The 21222-nt window shown below is 42.4% G+C and overlaps 1 protein-coding gene across 1 annotated transcript in view; it reads right to left on the bottom strand.

The window, feature by feature from the left end:
• Positions 1-21222, bottom strand: part of SNX2 (sorting nexin 2) — a 625746-nt gene that overhangs the window by 312581 nt on the left and 291943 nt on the right. The window contains exon 7 of the mRNA XM_069625578.1: positions 19262-19340. Coding sequence (XP_069481679.1) covers positions 19262-19340 — 79 coding nt within the window. The remainder of the gene's footprint in view (positions 1-19261; positions 19341-21222) is intronic.

Raw genomic sequence — 21222 nt, 5'->3', positions numbered from 1 at the left:
TGTTTCACTTTGCACTTTTTTTAAAGAATAAAAACATGTGCACTTTGTACGGTTTGATTTAAATGCCAAAACAGCTGGATTTTTGTATCAGTTATTGAATATTTATATTTTTTTAATTCTTAAAAGCCTATAATTGCCATTTTAAAAGCGTGCTTAAAAAACATTTATGTTGTCTGATCGATTTACCGAAAACCTGTGCAACCTCTTATAACGATAATGTTCAAGCCATAGTGTGTCCGAGTACACGGTGTGCAGTATGGTAAGCAATACATGTTTTTAAGTTTGAGAAAAATTGATTCCATACACGCTTCATTACCCTATTAACAGATATATATTCTTGATTTTGAAGTTTAGCGTCTAACGCTCAGCCTGCCAACTACCAACCTACTGTAGGTGGCAGAATTGCTGTAGACCCTGCCGCAGATGACCATGCACATGGTTGCAGGGACTCCATATTGCACATTCCCTGCCACAGGTGACCGTGCACATGGGTGTAGCGGCTCCATATTGCACATGGCCCATCACAGATTACCACGCACACGGGTGCAGCGACTCCATATTGCACATGCCCTGCCGCAGATGGCCATGCACATTCGTGCAGCGACTCCATATCGCACATTGGTGCAGGGACTCCATATCGCACATGCCTTGCTGCAGGTGACCATGCACATTGGTGCAGGGACTCCATATCGCACATGCCCTGCCGCAGATGACCATGCACATTGGTGCAGGGACTCCATATCGCACATGCCCTGCCGCAGATGACCATGCACATTGGTGCAGGGACTCCATATTGCACATGCCCTGCCGCAGATGACCATGCACATTGGTGCAGGGACTCCATATTGCACAAGCCCTGCCGCCGATGACCATGCACACGGGTGCAGCGACTCCATATTGCACATGCCCTGCTGCAGATGACCATGCACATTGGTGCAGGGACTCCATATCGCACATGCCCTGCCGCAGATGACCATGCACATTGGTGCAGGGACTCCATATCGCACAAGCCCTGCCGCCGATGACCATGCACATTGGTGCAGGGACTCCATATCGCACATGCCCTGCTGCAGGTGACCATGCACATTGGTGCAGGGACTCCATATCGCACATGCCCTGCCGCAGATGACCATGCACATTGGTGCAGGGACTCCATACTGCACATGCCCTGCCGCAGATGACCATGCACATTGGTGCAGGGACTCCATATTGCACAAGCCCTGCCGCCGATGACCATGCACACGGGTGCAGCGACTCCATATCGCACATGCCCTGCCGCAGATGACCATGCACATTGGTGTAGGGACTCCATATTGCACAAGCCCTGCCGCCGATGACCATGCACATGGGTGCAGGGACTCCATATTGCACATGCCCTGCCGCAGGTGACCATGCACATTGGTGCAGCGGCTCCATATTGCACATGGCCCATCACAGATTACCACGCACACGGGTGCAGCGACTCCAAATTGCACATGGCCTGCCGCAGATGACCATGCACATGGGTGCAGCGACTCCATATTGCACATGCCCTGCCGCAGATGACCATGCACATGGGTGCAGGGACTCCATATTGCACATGCACTTAAGCGCTCTATGACACTAATGCAAAGTTTTTTTAGAGACACTAGGACTCCCAGGGGAAACTCAACAATGGACAGACCCAATCGCATTCAAACGCAAAAGGACTTGCTGAGACACTCATTTGCTCGCTCAAATATTGAGAGACTCGCACACTCTCTGATTTGGGCCCATAGCTGTGCCAATAGCTTCCTATTCGGGGCCTCTATGGGCTGAAAGGAGAAGGTAAACTTAACATGTATAAAACACGTAAGCAGTGCCAACTGCAAATCCCTTCTTTGTTGCGGTCCAGTGCCCCCAAAACCATGTCTCTAAATCTGCCTTTCGCTGGAACCTTCACTGGTCAGCACACAGCATTTGCGGCATTCTAACACAGGGACTTGTGATATTGAGTAACACTCATGATAGTTTTCTTGTGTCTACATTAATGCATTATACAGTATGTATTTATGTATTCTTCCCCCCGCAATAACATTTTTGCCAAATGGAAACCAATGGGACATAGAGGTGCTGGAGTGTCTCTGTTTAGAATAAAGGTCCTATTTAACCTGTATGAATGGAAATGAGCTGCTGTGTTAGATATGGTTTTTTGTTTTTTTTGTTTTTTTTGTTTTAGAGCTGACAGCAACACAGAGGGCTTTCATGTCTGGTCTTGAGTTCAGATGCAGCAACATCTGACTTACTCTGCTCAAATATGCAGGCATTAATAGTTAGTGCATTAATGATGTCCCCCTCACTTGGAAGCAAAATAGCTCTTTGAACAGCTACAAAAATATCATTTAAATAGGTACACCGTTACAAACAAGGTAACGGTTATTTAATCATAATGAAATTGTTCATGGTTTTTATACCAGTATACGGTTACAACCCTAGTGTTTATCTAATAAAAATACCGGTTGGCCTTGAAAAAGACCGACGCAGGGTCGAAACACTTGCTGGCCGTTTTGTGGGCAGATACTAGAGCGAGTTTGATTGTGATTTTTAACAATTATAACACTTTTCCTTTTGAATTTATCTGTGAAAATTGATAAAACCACCATCTGGTTTTGACTTCATCGAGCAAATGCTGGTTTTGGATAATAAACAGACTTTACGCCTCATTGAGCTAGGCTCATTCTACTATTGTGCTTCATTTCGTTGTAGCTAGATGGGCCCTGACTCTACCCACCTAGACACACGATGCAGGATGTCCCTTAGAATAGTTTAACCTGGAACAATAAAAGTGGGATACCTAGCGCAGTTGATTCCAAGTTTGGATGCCCGTACTTTGATAGTTTCATACCAGAGAAGCTGGTTTAAGATGCTGTTTAATATAATGAGGGCATGCTTGGATTGACAGCTCTGGTAAACGCTGGTGTTGAGAGAAATAGTATGAATCTCCTCTTTACCGGCTGTAATGAAGCGATATATTGACTCATTTGCTTTATCTCGTAGAGGTAGTCAACAAAATCATTGTCCTCTTCCGACTCATGGGTGCCGATCTTGGAAGAAAAAAAAAGAAGAAACCATTCGCTGTTTTTTTTAAGGAGATTATACACAATCGCATCATCAATGAGGGACAGTATAGTGCTCTGGCTCAATGCATGTGTCTTCCTCTGCAAAATGATCATCCTCATCATCATCTGCATCCAGCTCAATTATGGGCTACTCATAAGTGTATGTGTGATCTAGCTGTTTGAGGTGGAACATCCTCCTCCATGTTTATGTTTTACTGGATGGTCCTATAAAAAATACATGAAAGATGCCATCTAATCTAGTGTGTGTTGAAATCAGTCTTTTGTCCAATCACCACAAGGAGGGACATGCAGTGGGAAAACCACTTCTTCCTCCAGACTTTTCTGCATATGTTTCTTCTTTATAAGTGTATCCACTAGAGGGGAAGTACTACTTGTGTACCCAGGCTTCACGGTCTCCATCACCGTCAAAACTGTTATATGTGTGCGATCTGGATGTGTCAATGTACATTTATTTCCAGTGTAGAACTAGGCAGACTTGGCATGTGTGATGTTTTGGGAACATGTGCCAAGAGCACCGCTCGGTGCAGCGGTTTGTGGGCCCGCTGAGAATACATGTTCTGCCGAAGCCTTTGTGCCTTTCAACAAATGTGTAGAAACAGCGCAAGTGGGTGATGTATTTTTCTATGAAGTACGATGCTTTGGTTATCTTGGCAGTCGCACAGTATGCAGCAAGCTGACCCCATGCAAGTGTGTAATGTTGTTGCCTTGTCGCCAGAGGAAGCCTCTATAATAGAGAAGGATGCCTGCCATTCGGAGCTGGAGACTGGCACCTGGGAAACTTCAGCTTCCTCATCAGATGTCTCCTCAGCTTCACTAATGAAGCCAGGAACGTCCTGCTTGCCTTGAATTCCTTCACCCTGGCAGGGTTTTCCATTGATGCCCGAGCTTGCATCATGTAGGATGTCCAGCTTTCTGATCGACAATCCTTAAGCGTCTTTGGTTTAAAGTGCTTACATGCTCGACCTTTGCCCTCCAGGTGGTCTCTAGGAAGACATTGTTTATACACGCTGTATGTATCCTTCCAGGGAAACTTCTAGTTAAATATGGGGCAAAACTTAAAAGTAGTCTTCTCCATGGTTAATGCTGGTGAACCGTGAGACAATATATATATAATGGGGGAATTGTATGGAGCCATTCTCCTCTAAATGGGTTTAGTGATTTTCCCCCACTGTGTAAGACGAAGCCTGAAGAGTTGTAGGCCATTGTGTGTCAATCCTCCGTAAACCTCGAAAGCCGCACAGTCTCTGCACAGAAGGCGACAAAGTATTATTAGCTGCCGCTACCTCTAATGTTCGATCATGAGAAATTAGCTCCAAAAAACTCGATGGCGGAAGAATCTGAGGACCTCCACGTGTGAAGAATCATGGGTACATTACACGTCACGATGGGGATAGTATTACAGTAACGCCCCATAAACCTCCCTTTTCGAAATCGATAAATCATTTACAGCTCCGCATCAACCACTAGATGTCTGCCTTTGCAAAGCATGATCATTGGCGATGGGCTTTATGTAATGTTTTGTAGTACAACATTATGCATATCGTCCAGATGCATTTGTAACCATCTTTAAAAAAAACATTTACCATTCACTTAATACATGCAACATCTTATTTCATTCCATGGACACATACAATTGCCACCATATTGTATTTGAATTTAAAATTATTCGTACATACTTACTGTGAAGTACATGTACATTATTTACATTATGCATACATTTAAAAGCACTGTAAGACTTCAAGTGTTCTAATTTACAAGCGTTACGTGCTTCCATTTAATTTTAATATGAACATATTTTACCTTCATTCTAAACAACACCCATTTACTGTGAAGCAGGTTAGTCATTTATGCATCCATACTGTGTTTATAGGTGCATGCATGCGCAAATTTGAAAGTACACTAACCCTTTTGATTTTTATGAAATTACAAGCATACCCATTACAATTGCTACCATATTGTAACTGTCCAAATGCTTATATACTTATTTTACGTTATTCAATGTATGCTTGCATACAGTGCTTGCATGCTATTATGTACACATATATTTACAAGAACAGTAATCCTTCAGCTTTTTATTAATTTACAAGATTAGTACTTGGTTGTATGCACATACTATAAATGTGTATGATTTGCTGTATGTGTACAGTCACAAGCATACTGAAGCTTCAACAATTAATACAATTTTAAGCATTTTCTCAGCAGTGTTTTTGTTAAAAAAAAAATAATCAATGCGTAGTACATTCACTTGTAACTATAAAGTGGTCAACCAGCATCATGGGTAATTGTAGATATTGGAGCCATTATTTCCACTCACTGGCACATGCGTTTGTTGAAAAAGAAGCAGGGGGCGTTTGTTGATTGTTTGGCCTTTTCAGCAGGGAGTGTTTTATTTATTCATTAAACAGCACAAGCCCCACAGAGTAAGTCTATAGTGATGTAACAGCATGGGTGTGGTTTACAGTACACATGCAAAGTTATTACTTGTTTGCAAGTGCATATGCAGATAAACAAGTTCAGTGGACTACTTTTTGGTACAACATGATCTTAAGTGTGCATTAAGTGGTTTCCAATATATAGCCGTATTTAAGGGTTGAAAATGCAGATGTTTCAGAATAAGTTGCATTTGTTTTTTATACAGCAAATATATGTAGTTTACAGCGTAAAAGGAACCTGTCCGTAAGTGTTCATTAAGTGGTATAGGCATGGTTTACAGTATGCAGAAGTAATGTATTGATTGAAAAAGCTTATGCTCTGGAGGAAGTTGCGTGTGTTGCTTACTGGTTAATAGGTTAGCTAAGTGGGTGTGTTTTCAAATTAAAAAAACACATTAAGTACATACAGTTATCAACATAATTGAGTAAGAACGTTAATATAACTACGCCACGATATCAAAACTTTAAAAAATGCAAGTTGTTAATGTTACTGTTGCAGTTCATTAAAAATGGAACAAGAGGCAAGTTATAGGTAGTAGGCAAAACTGTAATGTTTTGTTTTAGCATGTACCAATTAATTTGTATAATATGAATGTTCGGGTTTATCATAATAAAACAGCGTGAATGTATATTGCGTAACAGGTATTTAACTGAAGTGAAAGAAAGTTTCTTATTCTAAATTCATGGATCTTTTCTCTTGAAAACTAAGTTAGAAGAGAGCTTACAATTGTACCATTACAAAATGTGGATGTTCAATGGCATGGATACTGTGGTGGCAAACGGGAGAGAATTATTGAAAAAGCTATCATGGAATTGGAGAAATTCAAGATGTAATTTTTTTTTAACATGCTGGTGGGAATAACGTGGGGTACATGAAAGGAACAGAAATCTATTAAAATAAAAGGACGTATTACACTTAGTACGTTTGTTCCCACAAAGCAAAATTGCGTTTCAAGCACAGCTGCATGTAAAAGCTGGGTACGAAGAAATAAGACTCGTAAAATTAATCATGCTCAAATCACTGTAAATATATGTATTTGACAATTTGTTTGACTCTGGGGTTACATTTCATATTTAACATCAAAAGTAAAAATACCAGCATTTATAGAGCCGATTGACAACATTTAAACAATGTAGGAAATCGTTTACTTCTATGTAATATCGTTAAAGGAGTCTTTTGTGCATTACGGTAATTCATGTTTATCCAACTTTAAATCCTGATGTGCACTAAACGTTATCAAAAAGTACTACAAGTTGCTAGCTTTGCGTAGGCTCTTCCTATTGGTGGTATGATTGCATACGCATGTGTTCCACGCAGTACATTGGTCGAAGGTTTGCGCACAGTTTTAAAAAATGGTTTTACTGTGTGCACTTTAAAATGTAACTTGTACTGAGTGTGTATTCCATATCTTTGAATGCTTACGTTAATGTTAATATAATAAATGTCTAATAAATGAAACTGCAGACTGGTTCTAGCGATGTAATAAGCAGTTGGTAGCCCTCCGTATGCTCTTTCTACTGTTGGTAAGGTTGCATACTCCATGTTCTCCAAGCAGTAGTTTGTTTTGTAGCATGCAGACAGTTGTGTGTAAGGAAGTTGGTGTTTTAACGTCTTTTAATAAGCAGTGTATTTTTCTGCGTACACCATATATGTTGTAAAAGTACAGTATCAGTAGTAAAAAATGTTCAATGGAAAATAGGTTTATTGCGCATGCATGATATACACACGTTTGATATTTAATATCTGAAATTTGACCAGGTTAATTTGTGTGTCATATGTTAAGTGTGTATTTGTGATACACAGTATGTTTTTGCATACACCTTTTATGTTGTAAAAAGTAAAATATATTAACTATGCGTTTTTTCAATGGAAAACATTTTCATTGTGAATGAGTCATATATAGAGACATTTCAAATAGTTAATCTCAAAATGTCAATGCACAAGTTTCTAATGAGATCTACTTGCAAGCCAAAAATGACAAAAACCGTAGCAGACAATGTTGAAACAATTAGGGCAAACCCTCCACCCCCCCCCCCCATGGGAAAACCATATGTTAAAAGCGGTTCAAAACGCGACAAAGTAGATTTTCTTTACAATATCAAGACATACATGAACAAATCTTACGCTTTCGAAACAGGGGTGGCATCTGACATTTTACTGTAGATGTTTTCAGGAAAGGGTTAAACAGCAAGTTATTTTTTGAAACTATGCCATGCCCTAGCAATAAATATATATGCACACTATAGAGCGGCAACAGCCACCGTACATTTAAGGTGAAACCTATCATCCACAGGAAATGGAAAGATTCTATGGTTAATAACGTTTGTGCCGTAGCATGGATCAGCACAGCATTTCATATTCCTATATCAGGGCCTGGGAACCCGCAGTAATTGAACGTTTCGTGCAAATCAGTGTTATGGTTCAAAAGATATGAAGGGTCAAAGAAAATGTGCTTTTTACTTTTCCATTCATTTTCTCATAGGCAAAATGTCCATGCGCACAGCCCAAACTGCTGGACAGACTTGCAGCAAATAAGAAACATGTGGGGCCACACGCGGTCAAACGAAATCCTCTTGCTTTAGGGCAAATGCATCCATTTTAAAAAAAATATATATTTTTATTTAGTGCAGCGCGGTGCGCCCCTGTAGCCAAAATGTTATTTATATCTCCCATGATTTACTGCGGTTTCCAATCTTTTTCAGTTTGCAAAGTGCCCTAAAATGATATAAAGGGTGTTAAATTAGGGAGTTTTGTGGACAGGGTGAGGAAGGATTGGTGTAGGTTTGGGGCTTGAGGGTAGTGTAGCTTTTTTCAAGGTTTAGTGTTTTGGTGAGACCGAGAAGCAGCATGAATGGGGAAAAGTAAATACTTATAAACTATAATACATTGAGCTGTGGTAATCAGTATGGTTGCTAGTTGGGCGAAGATAAGTATTTGAAGTAAATTTAGGATTATTAAAAATAATGCTTTCCAAATTAAATTAAAATGTGTATGGGGTTGTATTAAGGCAATTTAGCATCTTGTGTTTGGGCATCGAGAACGGTTGTTTTTAATTTTGTTTTGTGAATATAAAGTGCGCCGCTGAAATCCGTTCATGGGCGAGCCGTGGTTACATTTTTTTGTTTGATGAGGTTTTTACGTGATGTGAAGGAACATTTCACGATTTAGCGTTGTCTTCGGTGCAGTTCTCAAGGTCGGTTTGTATAGAAGATGTAAAAGTTGATTTAAGGTTTAAATTTCGATTTGCTTGAAGTGATGACGTGGTGGTATACAAGGAGGTAGATTAGTGTTGTCAGTTTTGGAAAAGAGGCCTTGAGCACAGAGATACATCCAGACTATTTTGTATGATTTCTCAGTTCGTTAGTCCCAACTGATGAACAGTATACTATGTAGAAAAAGGCACTTCACGATCCGTGGTGCTCTACAGAGCGGTTCTCAAAGTTGGGATTGATACAGAAGATTGAAAAAGTTGCTTTTAGGAGTGTGTTTTGTTTGAAGGGTGGATGCAAGGGGTATAAAGGAGGTGGAGTAAGTGTTAGTCTTCGGAAAGAGGCAGTGTGGTACAGAGATAAATGTACACTGTTTTCTCAACTGGTAAGATGTGACCAACAAAAAAGTATAAAAAGTAAAGAGGTTAATTTTAAATGTAAGTAAATGTAGGAGTACTGGTTCGAGAACTGATTCTCGATTCTGATTGTACATTTGTATACTAGGAGTTGATGGTGTGGACTTAACTTTGCTATGTTTATATTTATATGAACAGAATTCAGGAGTACTGGTCAGTGGTGTAGCCATTATGTTTTATTACGTTTGTGGAAAATGAGCTAGACAATTAGGATGCTTAGAACGTGGGATGTATGCTCTGGTACAAGTCTGCATTATGGCTGCTGCTGGACAGTGCCCCCTTCACTTGCATCCTTGACCTCCCTGCTCCTCCCGTGCCTCTTAGCATGTGCATAGTGAACTACACAAGACCCAAGTGTGTTCAATAGAAAATACAAAAACATATGACCATGCATTGTGGCGTTGTGTTGTGCCATGCCTTCTGAAGTCAGTTTCCCTGTTGATGTCAAAGTCATCAACAGGGAAAGTGGATTTAAGGAAGTAGGGCACAGCGCCAAAGTGCGCTGCAAGGTAAATGTGTTTATTTTCCAAATTAAACACTCTTAGCACCTGCATGAAGGAGGAACGTAGCAAAAGGAAGAATTAATGGAGGGGTAATGGAGGAAGAATACACTGAAGGAGGGGGATGATTGAGTGGAAGGTGGTTGAGAACATGAATGGGGGCATACAGAAGAGACTTGAAAGCAAAGTAGGTGTATAGGATGGAAAGATGGTTGAAGGAATGGAGAAAAAGCGAGAGCCATGCTGCAAGCCTGCGAGAATGGAGTTAAAGGTAGTTTATATATGCAGAAAAGTCCACCTGGTCTGCTTTAGAAGACATTTTGGGCTCATCATCGGCACCAACCCTATTGTCCAGAAGCACGCAATACCTTGATACCCCAAGAGAGTGGTCTCCTACAGGAAGCAATGACGCAAATCAAGAGGACCAAAGACATCTGAAGGAAAAGCCAAGAAAAAATAGTGTGGAGGCACAAATCAAGAATGTGTGCCCGCTTTTTAGTATACCCAAATCATACTCCGCATGCTGGCTGTCCAGGTAAAAATTACTATGTTAAATGCTGTGTACTGGTATATAAATGTATCCAGTGTCTTAAGCACCCCCCGTTTACTTTGTTAAATGCATCTCATTGTACGCTTTCCCTTGAACTCCACGCTCTTCGTTTCTTCACAACTCATCAGTCCCCCGCCATACCCCATTGCCACCTCCTGCTCTCGTGACCTTTCCCTACTTACCCTACTTCACAGGACTTTTCTCCCAGCCATCAAAACCATCTCTTCAGGGCAACTCTTCAAAACCGAAGCTCAAAAGCCTCTCACGCCCTACACCCCACCAAACCACCTCTATACAAAAAAAACCACCCAAAACAACCTTTCCAGCATTCTGCTGTTAGGACTATTCTATGTTCATTGTAAATGTGAATATCGGCCTCAGGCTCCAAAAAGAAATAAGGTTATATCCTCCGGTCCATGTCCATGGTATATGTTCCTACTCTGACCCCCTTCACAAACAGCTATATGTATAGATCATTCAATCGAACAATGCTTTTATGTAAAGGCACTTTTCTCTAGGATAGTCTCTTCTCTCTATTATGCCATTTCCTACTTTGTACAGCAAGTCCTTCATGTTTGAAATAACACCCTGATCATTAATTAATACAAATGGGGCCAATCAAGGATGGGATCCCGGACTAGAGTTAGAACCACAAGGAAAGGACAACACCATTGTGGAGTTTTCCTGTAAAATGGCTAACTTATGTAAGGATCCCAAAAAATAAACTTGTGCTTTTGGCCCAAACCATTGTCACTCATCTGTTTACGGTACTACAATTTATATACCCCAGTGGCCCTCAGTTCCACAAAGGACAAGAGAAAAATAAATCAGCTTCTCGACATAGGGCGAGATATTCTGCTGCTTAGATCTTTTTCTATAAGGTTTTTAGCTTTACTGTAGCCACTACCTATTGTTTTTCTGCAATATGGGCCCTGAAAAGATTTCATAGGGGTACAGTACTGTGCGTTTCCACTTAAAGGGGAGGCATTCCTTTTCCACTGACATTGTAAGACTTTGATACTGCTAGCAGTTTGTTCATGCTTCTCCGTTTGTGAGGGTCCATCACATTAATATGCAGTATGTTTGATTTCTTTCTTTAGCACCAATACCTCAGCTGCAAGAATCCCTCAGTATAGCATTGTAAATGAGCCAAACAGCTGCAGGACTGCTCTCAGCCCATGCACCTGGATATTTTTATGGACTAGCAGCCAGAAGTGCCATTTGTGCCCAAGAGACTATGTGCCCCTTTTAGCAGTGACGGTCCAAAAACAGCATGGGGAGGTGGCTGGAAAGGTAAAGCTGCTGCTAAAGAAAGAACCAGGCTCCTCACAGTGCACACCTTTAGACATCATCTACACCCGCTACACTTAACTCCTTTCCTATGACTAACAAACTCAACATATCCCTCTTTCAATCCCAGAACCCTGAAGTATCACACAAAAACATGCACCCACTGAAAAGCAAACAGCAGGTGCCAAGCGTTGGAGACTACTGATGGCTTCCGATACCATTAAGTATCAGGGAATACGTGAGCCACACTTGATCCACCTCATCCTGGGTCCATTCTTAGCTGGAGCACTCATGGCTTCCTCGTTTCCCTGCCCTTATGTCTTGTTCAGTTAAATTTTGGGATACTTGGCATCATGCCATGGGTGACCAGTTTTTGCACTATACGTCTGCTCTTTCACAGTTGCTCACTGGGAGTGTACAAGTTTAAATAGCGGGCCTACATTAGAAACGTCACCGCTGTATACTAGATTTCCTTCTTTATGAAAGGTATTTAGATCCCTCCAGGGATCAACGGTTTTCTTTAGGCAAGGTGAGGAAATCCAGCCTTAAAAGGCTGACCATAAAGTGCATTCTGTGAATACAAAGCTAAGGAGGGTTACCCAACACTTTAGTGGTGGGCAGGACAATGGGCACAAGGGCCACATCAGAATCAGTAGAGTGGAGTGACAAATGAGGAGAACAAGTTACTTACCCGTGGTAACGTTCTTTCGACTGGATGTTCCTCCCACGTATTCCTCCTTTGATAGATTCATGTCTGCTTGCAGCTTTCTTCGGATTTCTTTTTTAATAGGGTCGAGCATTGTGCATCATCGAATCTTGGTCTTTGACTGTCTCCGTAGGGTCACTCATGACGCCGAGGCTGGTATATAATAGCACGCATGCTGACCGTTAACTCAGTTCTTCGTTTTCCACCTTTAATTAGTATGTTGTGTCACAGGAGGCGTTAGTCTTGACTTTGCGAGAAAGGAAGGTGTAATACATGGAAATTTTAGGCAAGAGACGATGGATGGCGGGGGAAATGAGGCATACATGGGAGGTACATCCAGTCGAAAGAAAGTTACCACGGTTAAGTAACTTGTTCTTCAAATGGATTGTGTCCTCCCATGTATTCATAATCTTTGATAAGACTCCCAAAGCAGTTTGAGTTTGGAGGAGGGTGCTAAGAATTTACTTTAATATTTTGGAGGGCAGCGTTGCCAAATTTGGCTTCGGCTCCTGAAAAAGAATCTACACAGCAGAATTTACTAAATGTATACAGGGACTTCCATGTTGCTACTCTGCAAATGTCCCTTAATGGTACACCTCTCTCTAGAGCCGATGAAGCAGCCATTGATCTAGTGGGATGCGCCCTCAGACCTTTGGGCCAGTCCTTTCCTGCCAACGAGTAAAAGTTATACAAATAACAATCCATCCAGAGATGGTTTGTTTTGTGACAGCCAAACCTAATCTTTGACCAGCATAACCTATAAACAGCTGATCATCTTGGCGAATATTAACAGTTCTTGTAATATAGAAACTTAGTACTTTCTTAGGGTCCAAGCAATGTAGTCTCTCTTCCTCCTTAGATGGATGAGGAGGATAAAAAGATGGTAGTGATGAAATTCTGACACTACTTTTGGTAGGAAAGAGGACTCAAACCTTAAAACTATCTGATCCTTGGAGAAGGACGTGAAAGGTTGTTTGGAAGAAAGAGCCTGTAGATCACTTATCCTAAGGGCAGATGTGATGGCTACCAGAAAGGAAATTATTATGGTAAGCATCCTTAAAGGACATGAATGTAGGAGCTCAAAGGGAGCTCCCATAAGACATCTTAGTACCAAATTTAGATCCCACAATGAAGGGAATAGGTCGGAAACAAATTTGTTAAGCCTTTCAGAAATTGAGTCACAATCAGTACTTTAAAGGAGATCTTTTGAAAATAAAATTGAAAGGGCTGCTAAACAGCCATTCGCCGTGGCTGCTTGCAACCCAGAATGAGTCAAGTGAAGTAAGACAAACAAAACCTGGAGTAGTTTACATGAGAAAGGTTCCATTTTCTTTTCCCTGCACCAGCTGCAAAATGTATTCCAACAGCAGCTGTACAGGGATTTAGTTGCTGGACTTCTAGCCGAAAGCAACACTTCCATTATGTCATCCAGAAGGTCCCAATCCTTATATCTTACCCTTTCAGACACCAGGCGTGAAAGTTGAGACTCCTGATCTCTGTATGAAGAATGCGATCCTCCTCTCGCGAGAGAAGGTCTTCTCTTTGGGCAAGACGAATTGGAGGGCAGATGGCCATTTCTAGAAGGCCCGGGTACCACGTTCTCGTGGCCCAATGTGGAGCAATGAAGATAATTGTTTTTCCCAACTTCCTCAACCTCGTTATTATGTGAAGAATGACTGGGACTGGTGAAACACGTACAGGAGTGGCAATTCCCAGTCCACTACAAACACGTCTCCTAGAGCACCTCTTTGGGGAACTTCCCTGGAGCAGAACAGTTTGCACTTCCGGTTAACACTGGTCGCGAACAGATCCACTTGAGGGGTTCGCCAAAGGGTGAAGATCTCTTGAAGCACTTCCTGAGCTAGTCCCCACTCGTGGAATATGGTGCCGAGCGTCCGCTGCTGTGTTCTTTTCTCTGGCTAGATTAACTGCCAGAAGAGTTATTCCTTCTCTCAGTGCCCAGAACCAGCGCTGCATTGCCTCTCTGCACAGGGGGAGTGCCCCTACACCCCCTCTCTTGTTGAAGTAATGTAGGGCCACTGTGTTGTCTGTCATTATCAGGACACCTTTTGCCCCGTATTGAGGGCAGAAAGGCCATCAGCGCTAGTCTGATTGCCCTCAGTTCCAAAAGGTCGATAGGGAATCTGGATTCCGACTGTCTGCTTATTGAAAGATCTCTCGTGTGAGCTCCCCATCCTGAGGGGGAGGCGTCTGTCACAACTGTCGTCTCCAGCCATGGTTGCCAAAAATGTTCTCCTTTCATCACCTTCTCTCGGCTGGCTCACCACAGGAGATCCTGGGCAACCTTTGTCAGGAGGTGGAGAAGGTCAGTCATTCTGCCGGAGAATTGAGACCACTGGGATCCGAGAGCCCAATGAAAGGATCTCATTCTCAGACAGGCTTCTGGAACAAGAAAAATGCAGGATGCCATGAGGCCAAGCAACCTTAGGAAGTCGTAGGCCGGAAGAGGTTGGGCACTCTGACATTTTTGGACCATCTGCAACAGATGTTGAGCCCTTAACTCGGGTGGCAAAGCGTTTCCCGGGGCTGAATCCAGGACTGCTCCAATACATTGAAGCTTGTGAGAGGGTGTCCAATGGGACTTCTTGAAGTTCAGGGAGAAGCCCAGCTAGTGGAGGAGGTGGCAGGTTCGACAGATGATTCAGAGACTTTTCTGGAGAAACAGCCCTCATCTGCCAGTAGTCTAGGTAGGGGTAGATGTGTATCCCTTCCCTACTTAGACTTGCTGCAACTACTGACATAAGCTTGGTGAAAACCCTTGGGGCTGAGGTGAGACCAAATGGCAGAACCCGAAACAGATAATGAGAACCGCCAACTGTTACGCTCACCTGGCTCCCACAGAGGCGTCAATCGGAACTGGACAGCTGCAGTCTCCACCAATGTGACGCGTAGGGCCGAGATGACGGACTGGACTGGCCCACCTAGCTGCGTTTGCTTGGCCCGTAGGAATATTCTTCTGCAAATGGAGAAAGGGAATTAACCACCCGTGGAGTTGAGCGTAAATTCCCCCGCCCACCCCCACTGTTCTCCCCACAGATCACCTTTGATGTCCCATCTTATAGTCTCACCTGATGGTTTGAAAAGATGAGCTCTCCATCCTGCATTGAGCGCAGGGGCTCGTTGATAACCAGTTGCTTCACTGGCTCGAAGGAATTGGTGAGTTCCAGAACAATATTGACTCTGAGATTCCCGGCAAGATGCCGTAAGTATAAAGTTCGTAAGAGTTCAAATGCCTGTTGTCTTGTCTGATTCCTTGCAGGTTGCAGCTTGACCCTAATGAAGAGTTCCTCGTGGCAACCGGTAATATTCTGTTAAGGATTTGTATTTTCCAACACAGTTCGATAAAATAATGTCAATATGTAACCTGTTGCTTTCTCCCTTATTCAGGCGCTGAGAGAAAGTATGAAGTCTCGGGGAATAATACCTCTGGCGGTAAAATCAGGTAAGTCTATTGTGGTGAGGAAGGTTCCCCTTCTTAGTCCCTTTGTTTCACCTTGCTGTCCTTTTGTTTCCCGTTAGGGGCCGGGGTTTGGCGAAGATGCAGTGGAAGCTGCGCCGACCCGTGAAGAGGAATAGTACCCCGGTGGTAAAATCAGGTAAGTCTATGGGGGGGATAACTAATATTCCTCTGTGTATTCCCTTGGATCACCTTGCTGTTCTTGTCTTCTCCTTAGGTGCCGGAGTGCGGCGGGAACATGCAGGAGGATGCGGTGAAATGTGAAGATGCTGCGAAGGCCGGTGAGTTCAGCGCGGCGCTGCAGCAGGTGAGGCGACGCGCATAAATGGCTTCTTTCTTCCAGCTCGAAGGCGCGATGGATCGGAATCCAGGTAAGGATCAAAGGTATTGCTCTTGTTCTAACTTTTTCTCCTTCTTTCTCCCTTTTTCTAGGAGCTCCAAACTCGAGGCAGGCATGGCAGAAGGCTGGATGCAGAGTTGCAGACACGGTGAGCGTTACGCTGCTGGATGCAGAATAACGCAAAGCGTGTGCTGCTCTTCGGGCGTGGTTTAAATAGCCTCCAAAGTAGTCCCAGGTAAGTATTCCTCCCCAGCCCCGCCTGAGTAAAAAATAGTCCCTAAGTAAAGTAGTCCCTTCCAAGCCTCTTTTGGCTTGGAGCTCTTGCAGCATGGTCTGCATCAGGTAAGTTTGCAGCATGGTCTGAATCAGGTAAGTTTTAATCCATGAGCCTGGCGCCTATGGCGCCTGGACTGACTCTCCATATGAGCCTGGCGCCATGGGCGCCAGGACTGGACCCAAATAGCCCCTAGCAGGGGTTGTTGGGCTTGCTTGGGATAACTTGATGCCTGCTTCCGGGGTTGCTGGACTTGGTCTGGGTCCCCGGGGGTAGGCATCATAACACCAACTGCGAACCTCAGGTACTTTGTGTTTCTGATGTATCGGCACATGAAATTAAGCATCTTATAGGTCCAATGACACCAACCAATCCTGGAGTCAAACTTGTCCTTCCTGAGGAACTTGTTCCAGCATCTCAAGTCCAAGATGGGTCACACTCCTCTGTCCTTCTTGGGTATTAAAAAGTAAGGGGAGTACCAACCTTGGTTCCTCTCTGCTACAGGTACCAACTCTAACACACCTTTCTCCAAGAGGGTAAGAATCTCCTGTTGGAGGAGTGGACATGGAACCAAGGTTGATCTTGCTCTTGGGGGGCAATCGGGAGGTCTTCAGGAATGGGAGGCAATAACCGTTTGCTACTGTTTGTAGGACCCATGCATCAGCAGTTCTGCTTCGCCAACAGTCTGCCCCCTACCACAGATTTGTGGGTGGATTCATTTTGCTGTTCCACCTGCAGATGAGGGCAATTCTGCGGGTGTAGAATCGGGCCTCCTTCCTCCTCTACCTCTTCCATGATATGGTCTTTGACCACTTTATGAAAATTAACCTCCTCTAGATATGGAAGAATAGAAATGGAAAGAACGACCTCTCCATCCTTGACTCGTAAATTGAGGTTGTCTTATTGCCGTCCCTAAAGATTTTGCTGCAGCCCTAGAAGCTTTCAGTTTTTCTAGACTGCTATCGGCCTCCTCACCAAACAGAGAAGTATCGTCAAACGGTATGTCTAGCATACTTGCCTGGACATCTGCCGAAAATCTGGATTTTCTTAGCCAAGACACACGTCCAAGTACTGCGCTGGCAGCCATGGATCTACTGACCGAGTCCACTGTATCCAAACTAGATTGTAGGGATTGTCTCATGGCATCTTCGCCATCTTGTATCAGGCTTAAAAAGCCTACTCGCTCTTCTCCTCTGGTATATGCTCTGCAGCTAGAGCAGCTACACCCCAAAGGGTATGTGTGTATTTTGCAAATGCACTGGAAGCATTGGCAGACTTTAGCGCCATACTTCCTGCAATAAACACTCTTACCTAAAGAATCAATACTCCCATCTTCCTTATCTGCCGGAGCGGAAGGATAGGCTGCAGCTTTTGAAGAAGCTACTGCTTCTTGGACCACTAAGCTTTCAGGCGTTGGGTGCCTGTTAAAAAATGGAGGGTCTATGGAAGCAGTCTTGTATTTCTTTGTTAATAACCTATTAACCGATGGAATAGGATCTGGCTTTTGCTAGTTCTTCATTACCCTTACTCTCAAGGCTATGTGAAATGGCTACACAGTTTCTCTAACTGGCCCACTGTCTAGCATATCAGTGAGGTCATCAGTCTCCACTGTAGCTGTAGGTCTGGACCATGCTAGATATTCAGCCACTTTACCAATTACTGCCTTGTAAAACGGATCTATACAACCAGCATTACCAAATTCTGTCTCTGGTGATGTTTCCCAGCTACTGGTTTCCTTTAATGTATCTACAACATTCTGCATCTTGGATTCCCTGCATCGAGTTTCCCCTTCCTTTCCCGCAAGGCCTTAACCATCATCGATTGACACGAGACACAGTCGTCGACCTTCTGATCGACATCTTGGCCCCACAGTCTGAACACCGCTTGAAGCCTTTCTTCGGTGTGGAGGCCCGCTTGAAGAAAAATGCAATTTAATTGCTGAGGCGAGTAGCTCCGAAGCACGCAGCAATGCGGAAAAAACAGAACTGAGGTAACTGTCAGCGCGCATGCTACTATATGCCAGCGTCGAGGTAACGAGGGACGCTACGGTGACCGTTGAGGACCAAGATTCAACGCTGCACAACGCTCGACCCTATAAAAAAGATGTCCAAAACCAAGCTGCAAGCAGACTTGAATATATCAAAGATGAGGAATATGTGGGAGGACACAATCCATTTGAAATATAATTTAGGGGTAAAGTGATGGGCAACTGAGGACCGTTAGCGGTCATGTCCCGAATAAGAAAGATTTCAATAATGGAAAAGGAAGACTATTGCACAGATTTTGCTAGCGTTACATCTCTCGGGAAACTGACCACGATTACACTGGGACAAAGTCCATTTAAACAGAATGAGAGTCTAATTGGGTGCCAAATCACTTGTTATGGCTCAGTAAATGCACATCAGTGATTGTTCAACATGACATAATGGGCCTGATTCACAGAACATTTTCCTATGGCATTGCGCCATTATAGAACACTTCCATGAGCCAGGCCCAATATTGTGAATGTTAATAGATGCTTTATGATAACCAACAATAATGGTTAAAAAAAAAAACAAGAAAAAAAAAAACACTTTTTGATAACTACTTAAATGTTACAAGCCTCAACCAAAATAGGTGCGCCTAAGCAACTAAAGTTGTCCTATTTGAATCCGAAATGAAATTATAGTTTGTTAACCATAGTAGACAAATTGGCACATTGTCATTTTCCCACTTTCAGTAATTGTCTCAATCGCCACAACTGCCATTATGTAGCATAGTAACGTTTTGCAGATAAAACTGACATTTTGCAGAGGCTTGTGTAAGACTGTACCTCAGAACTAAAATATTTGTCTTTTGTAATTGAACAGCTATTAAATACAACTGATATAACAAATATAATCGCTATAAGGCTTAAAATAATACATTGTGAGCATACTATAACAATTCTCTTCAATGAGTTATAAGGCAAATTAGCACCAATTATACCTCTCTAGTGCTGCTCTTCTTCTTTCCACAAATTCTGTAGATGAGGAGTCTTCCTTGCCCACCTTAACCTTTGTCATGCCTTCAAAGAAAAAAAACGTTACAAATACTTCAGATCATAAAAAACGTGTTCATAAAAACATAACCATATAGATTACTAAGCCTGGGTGAATTAGCTTGTACCTGAATGTACGGGTGATAAAGATTTATTAGACTAATCAAAACCTTTGGGCCATTTAGACCACATATTTCACCCATGGAAAGCAAACTCTTGCAAGGCACTGCTGGAGTTGTAACAAACCATCCTGCCTTACCTATGCTAAAGACAAAGTTAAAGAAATACATTTGGCTAAGCTTACAGTATTTAGACAGCAGATGGTCATCTTTCGTATGAGGGTGATAGAAGACCTTTGGCTACAGAGAAAATAGATGGTCTGTCTCTTTTGTTGGTGATTGTGAGGGTTTTTTGTAGGGAATGCAAAATCTCTTGGCGATTTGAGAGCCGATATTTACCAGACCATATTCAGGAGTTACCTAGAATTTCATGAGGGGACCAGAAGAAAATGTGTAGGTCAATTCTGGGACATTCCACCCAGGCCTGTCAATTACTAATAACTATGCTCAAAGGAGCTAAAACGAAATGTGCGCTGCAGCAATCTAAAATTGCCTCCAGAGCATTTAGACCTGTGTGATTCAGGGACTAATATGAAACCGTATAAATGAGCCAAAAAGGTCCATGCAACTGAACCCAGAGGAAATTAAAGTGAGGCAGACAGAAAATGTAAGGTACTTCATTGGGGTGTAATCCTGAGCCTGCTGTAGAAAACAATTGAAAGGGGAAGCCGATACAATGCTATTTGATGGTGGCCGTTTTGTGCAAGGAACAACCAAAGTTGGAAACTGAGCCCTTTGGGAGCAGTGAGCGCGGGTGCCGAACCTGGTTTGTGTGAGATGGTAGGCTGTACATCAGTGAGGGATCCCATACTACAGTAAGGAACTCTGCAATAGTACAAATACCAACAAAACAAGTGTTCCCACTGGAAAGTAAAATTCAGAAAATTTCAAAAATAATAATTCAACAGAACAATTCCTGAAGGTTCATTAACATTCATTAATTCCATCTTAACTCATTTATATTGAGCTGAGGGGTCTGAATCATTTAAATACAAAAATACTTAAATTCTTTATATGTGCAAAATTCCAATCTTTGAGAGAATATAAACACCTGCATACAAGCACAAAATGCATGTGGAACATATCTAAAACATACAAATAATTAAGGACAGTAGTGTAAAACATAACATCTCAAATAAAAAAATAATCCAAATCAATCAATTAAATGTATACAATGATAAACAGAGCATGCATTCTTTCAGACTCCTTTAAAAGCATTGCAGGTCAACATTTTTTGGCCTTATTGAATCTGGATCTTTTGTAATTCCAGATCAGTTCTAGGAGGCAAGTATCAATTTTAAGAAGCAATGGTAAAAGTTCATAATAGTCAATAAATCAAATGGTAACCTATGCATACCGATATGCAACCCATTATATGATACCAATCTAAATGACTTGGACCTGAACCACATATTTTAAAGTTAATTTAACTGTCATTGCATTTTCCACATTGGCAATTACACAGCAATTCATATTATGAGCTGAATCCAAGCCCTTACATTTGAGATGACTGAAATCTAGATTATTCATTTGCAATATGTATGCATCTCATTATATACCACTAATTGAACACTGCAGGTTTTCACTTGCAAAAACAATACTTGTTAAATATATGTAAACCCCATAAATGTTGTGTAGATTTAAAAATGTAAATGTACCAACAACATGGCTGTACTTCACTCACCTCATCAACCCATGTCTACTTCTCAAAAATAAATACAAACAAAACAGTGTTCATTGGTCATTCCCAACACTGGGACACTTTCTTCTGGTCCCCCACACCGTCATAT

Source organism: Ambystoma mexicanum, chromosome 6p (genome assembly GCF_040938575.1).
Source record: "Ambystoma mexicanum isolate Mex_15411 chromosome 6p, UKY_AmexF1_1, whole genome shotgun sequence".
NCBI lineage: Eukaryota > Metazoa > Chordata > Amphibia > Caudata > Ambystomatidae > Ambystoma > Ambystoma mexicanum.
This window is presented reverse-complemented; position numbering and strand designations above follow the sequence as displayed.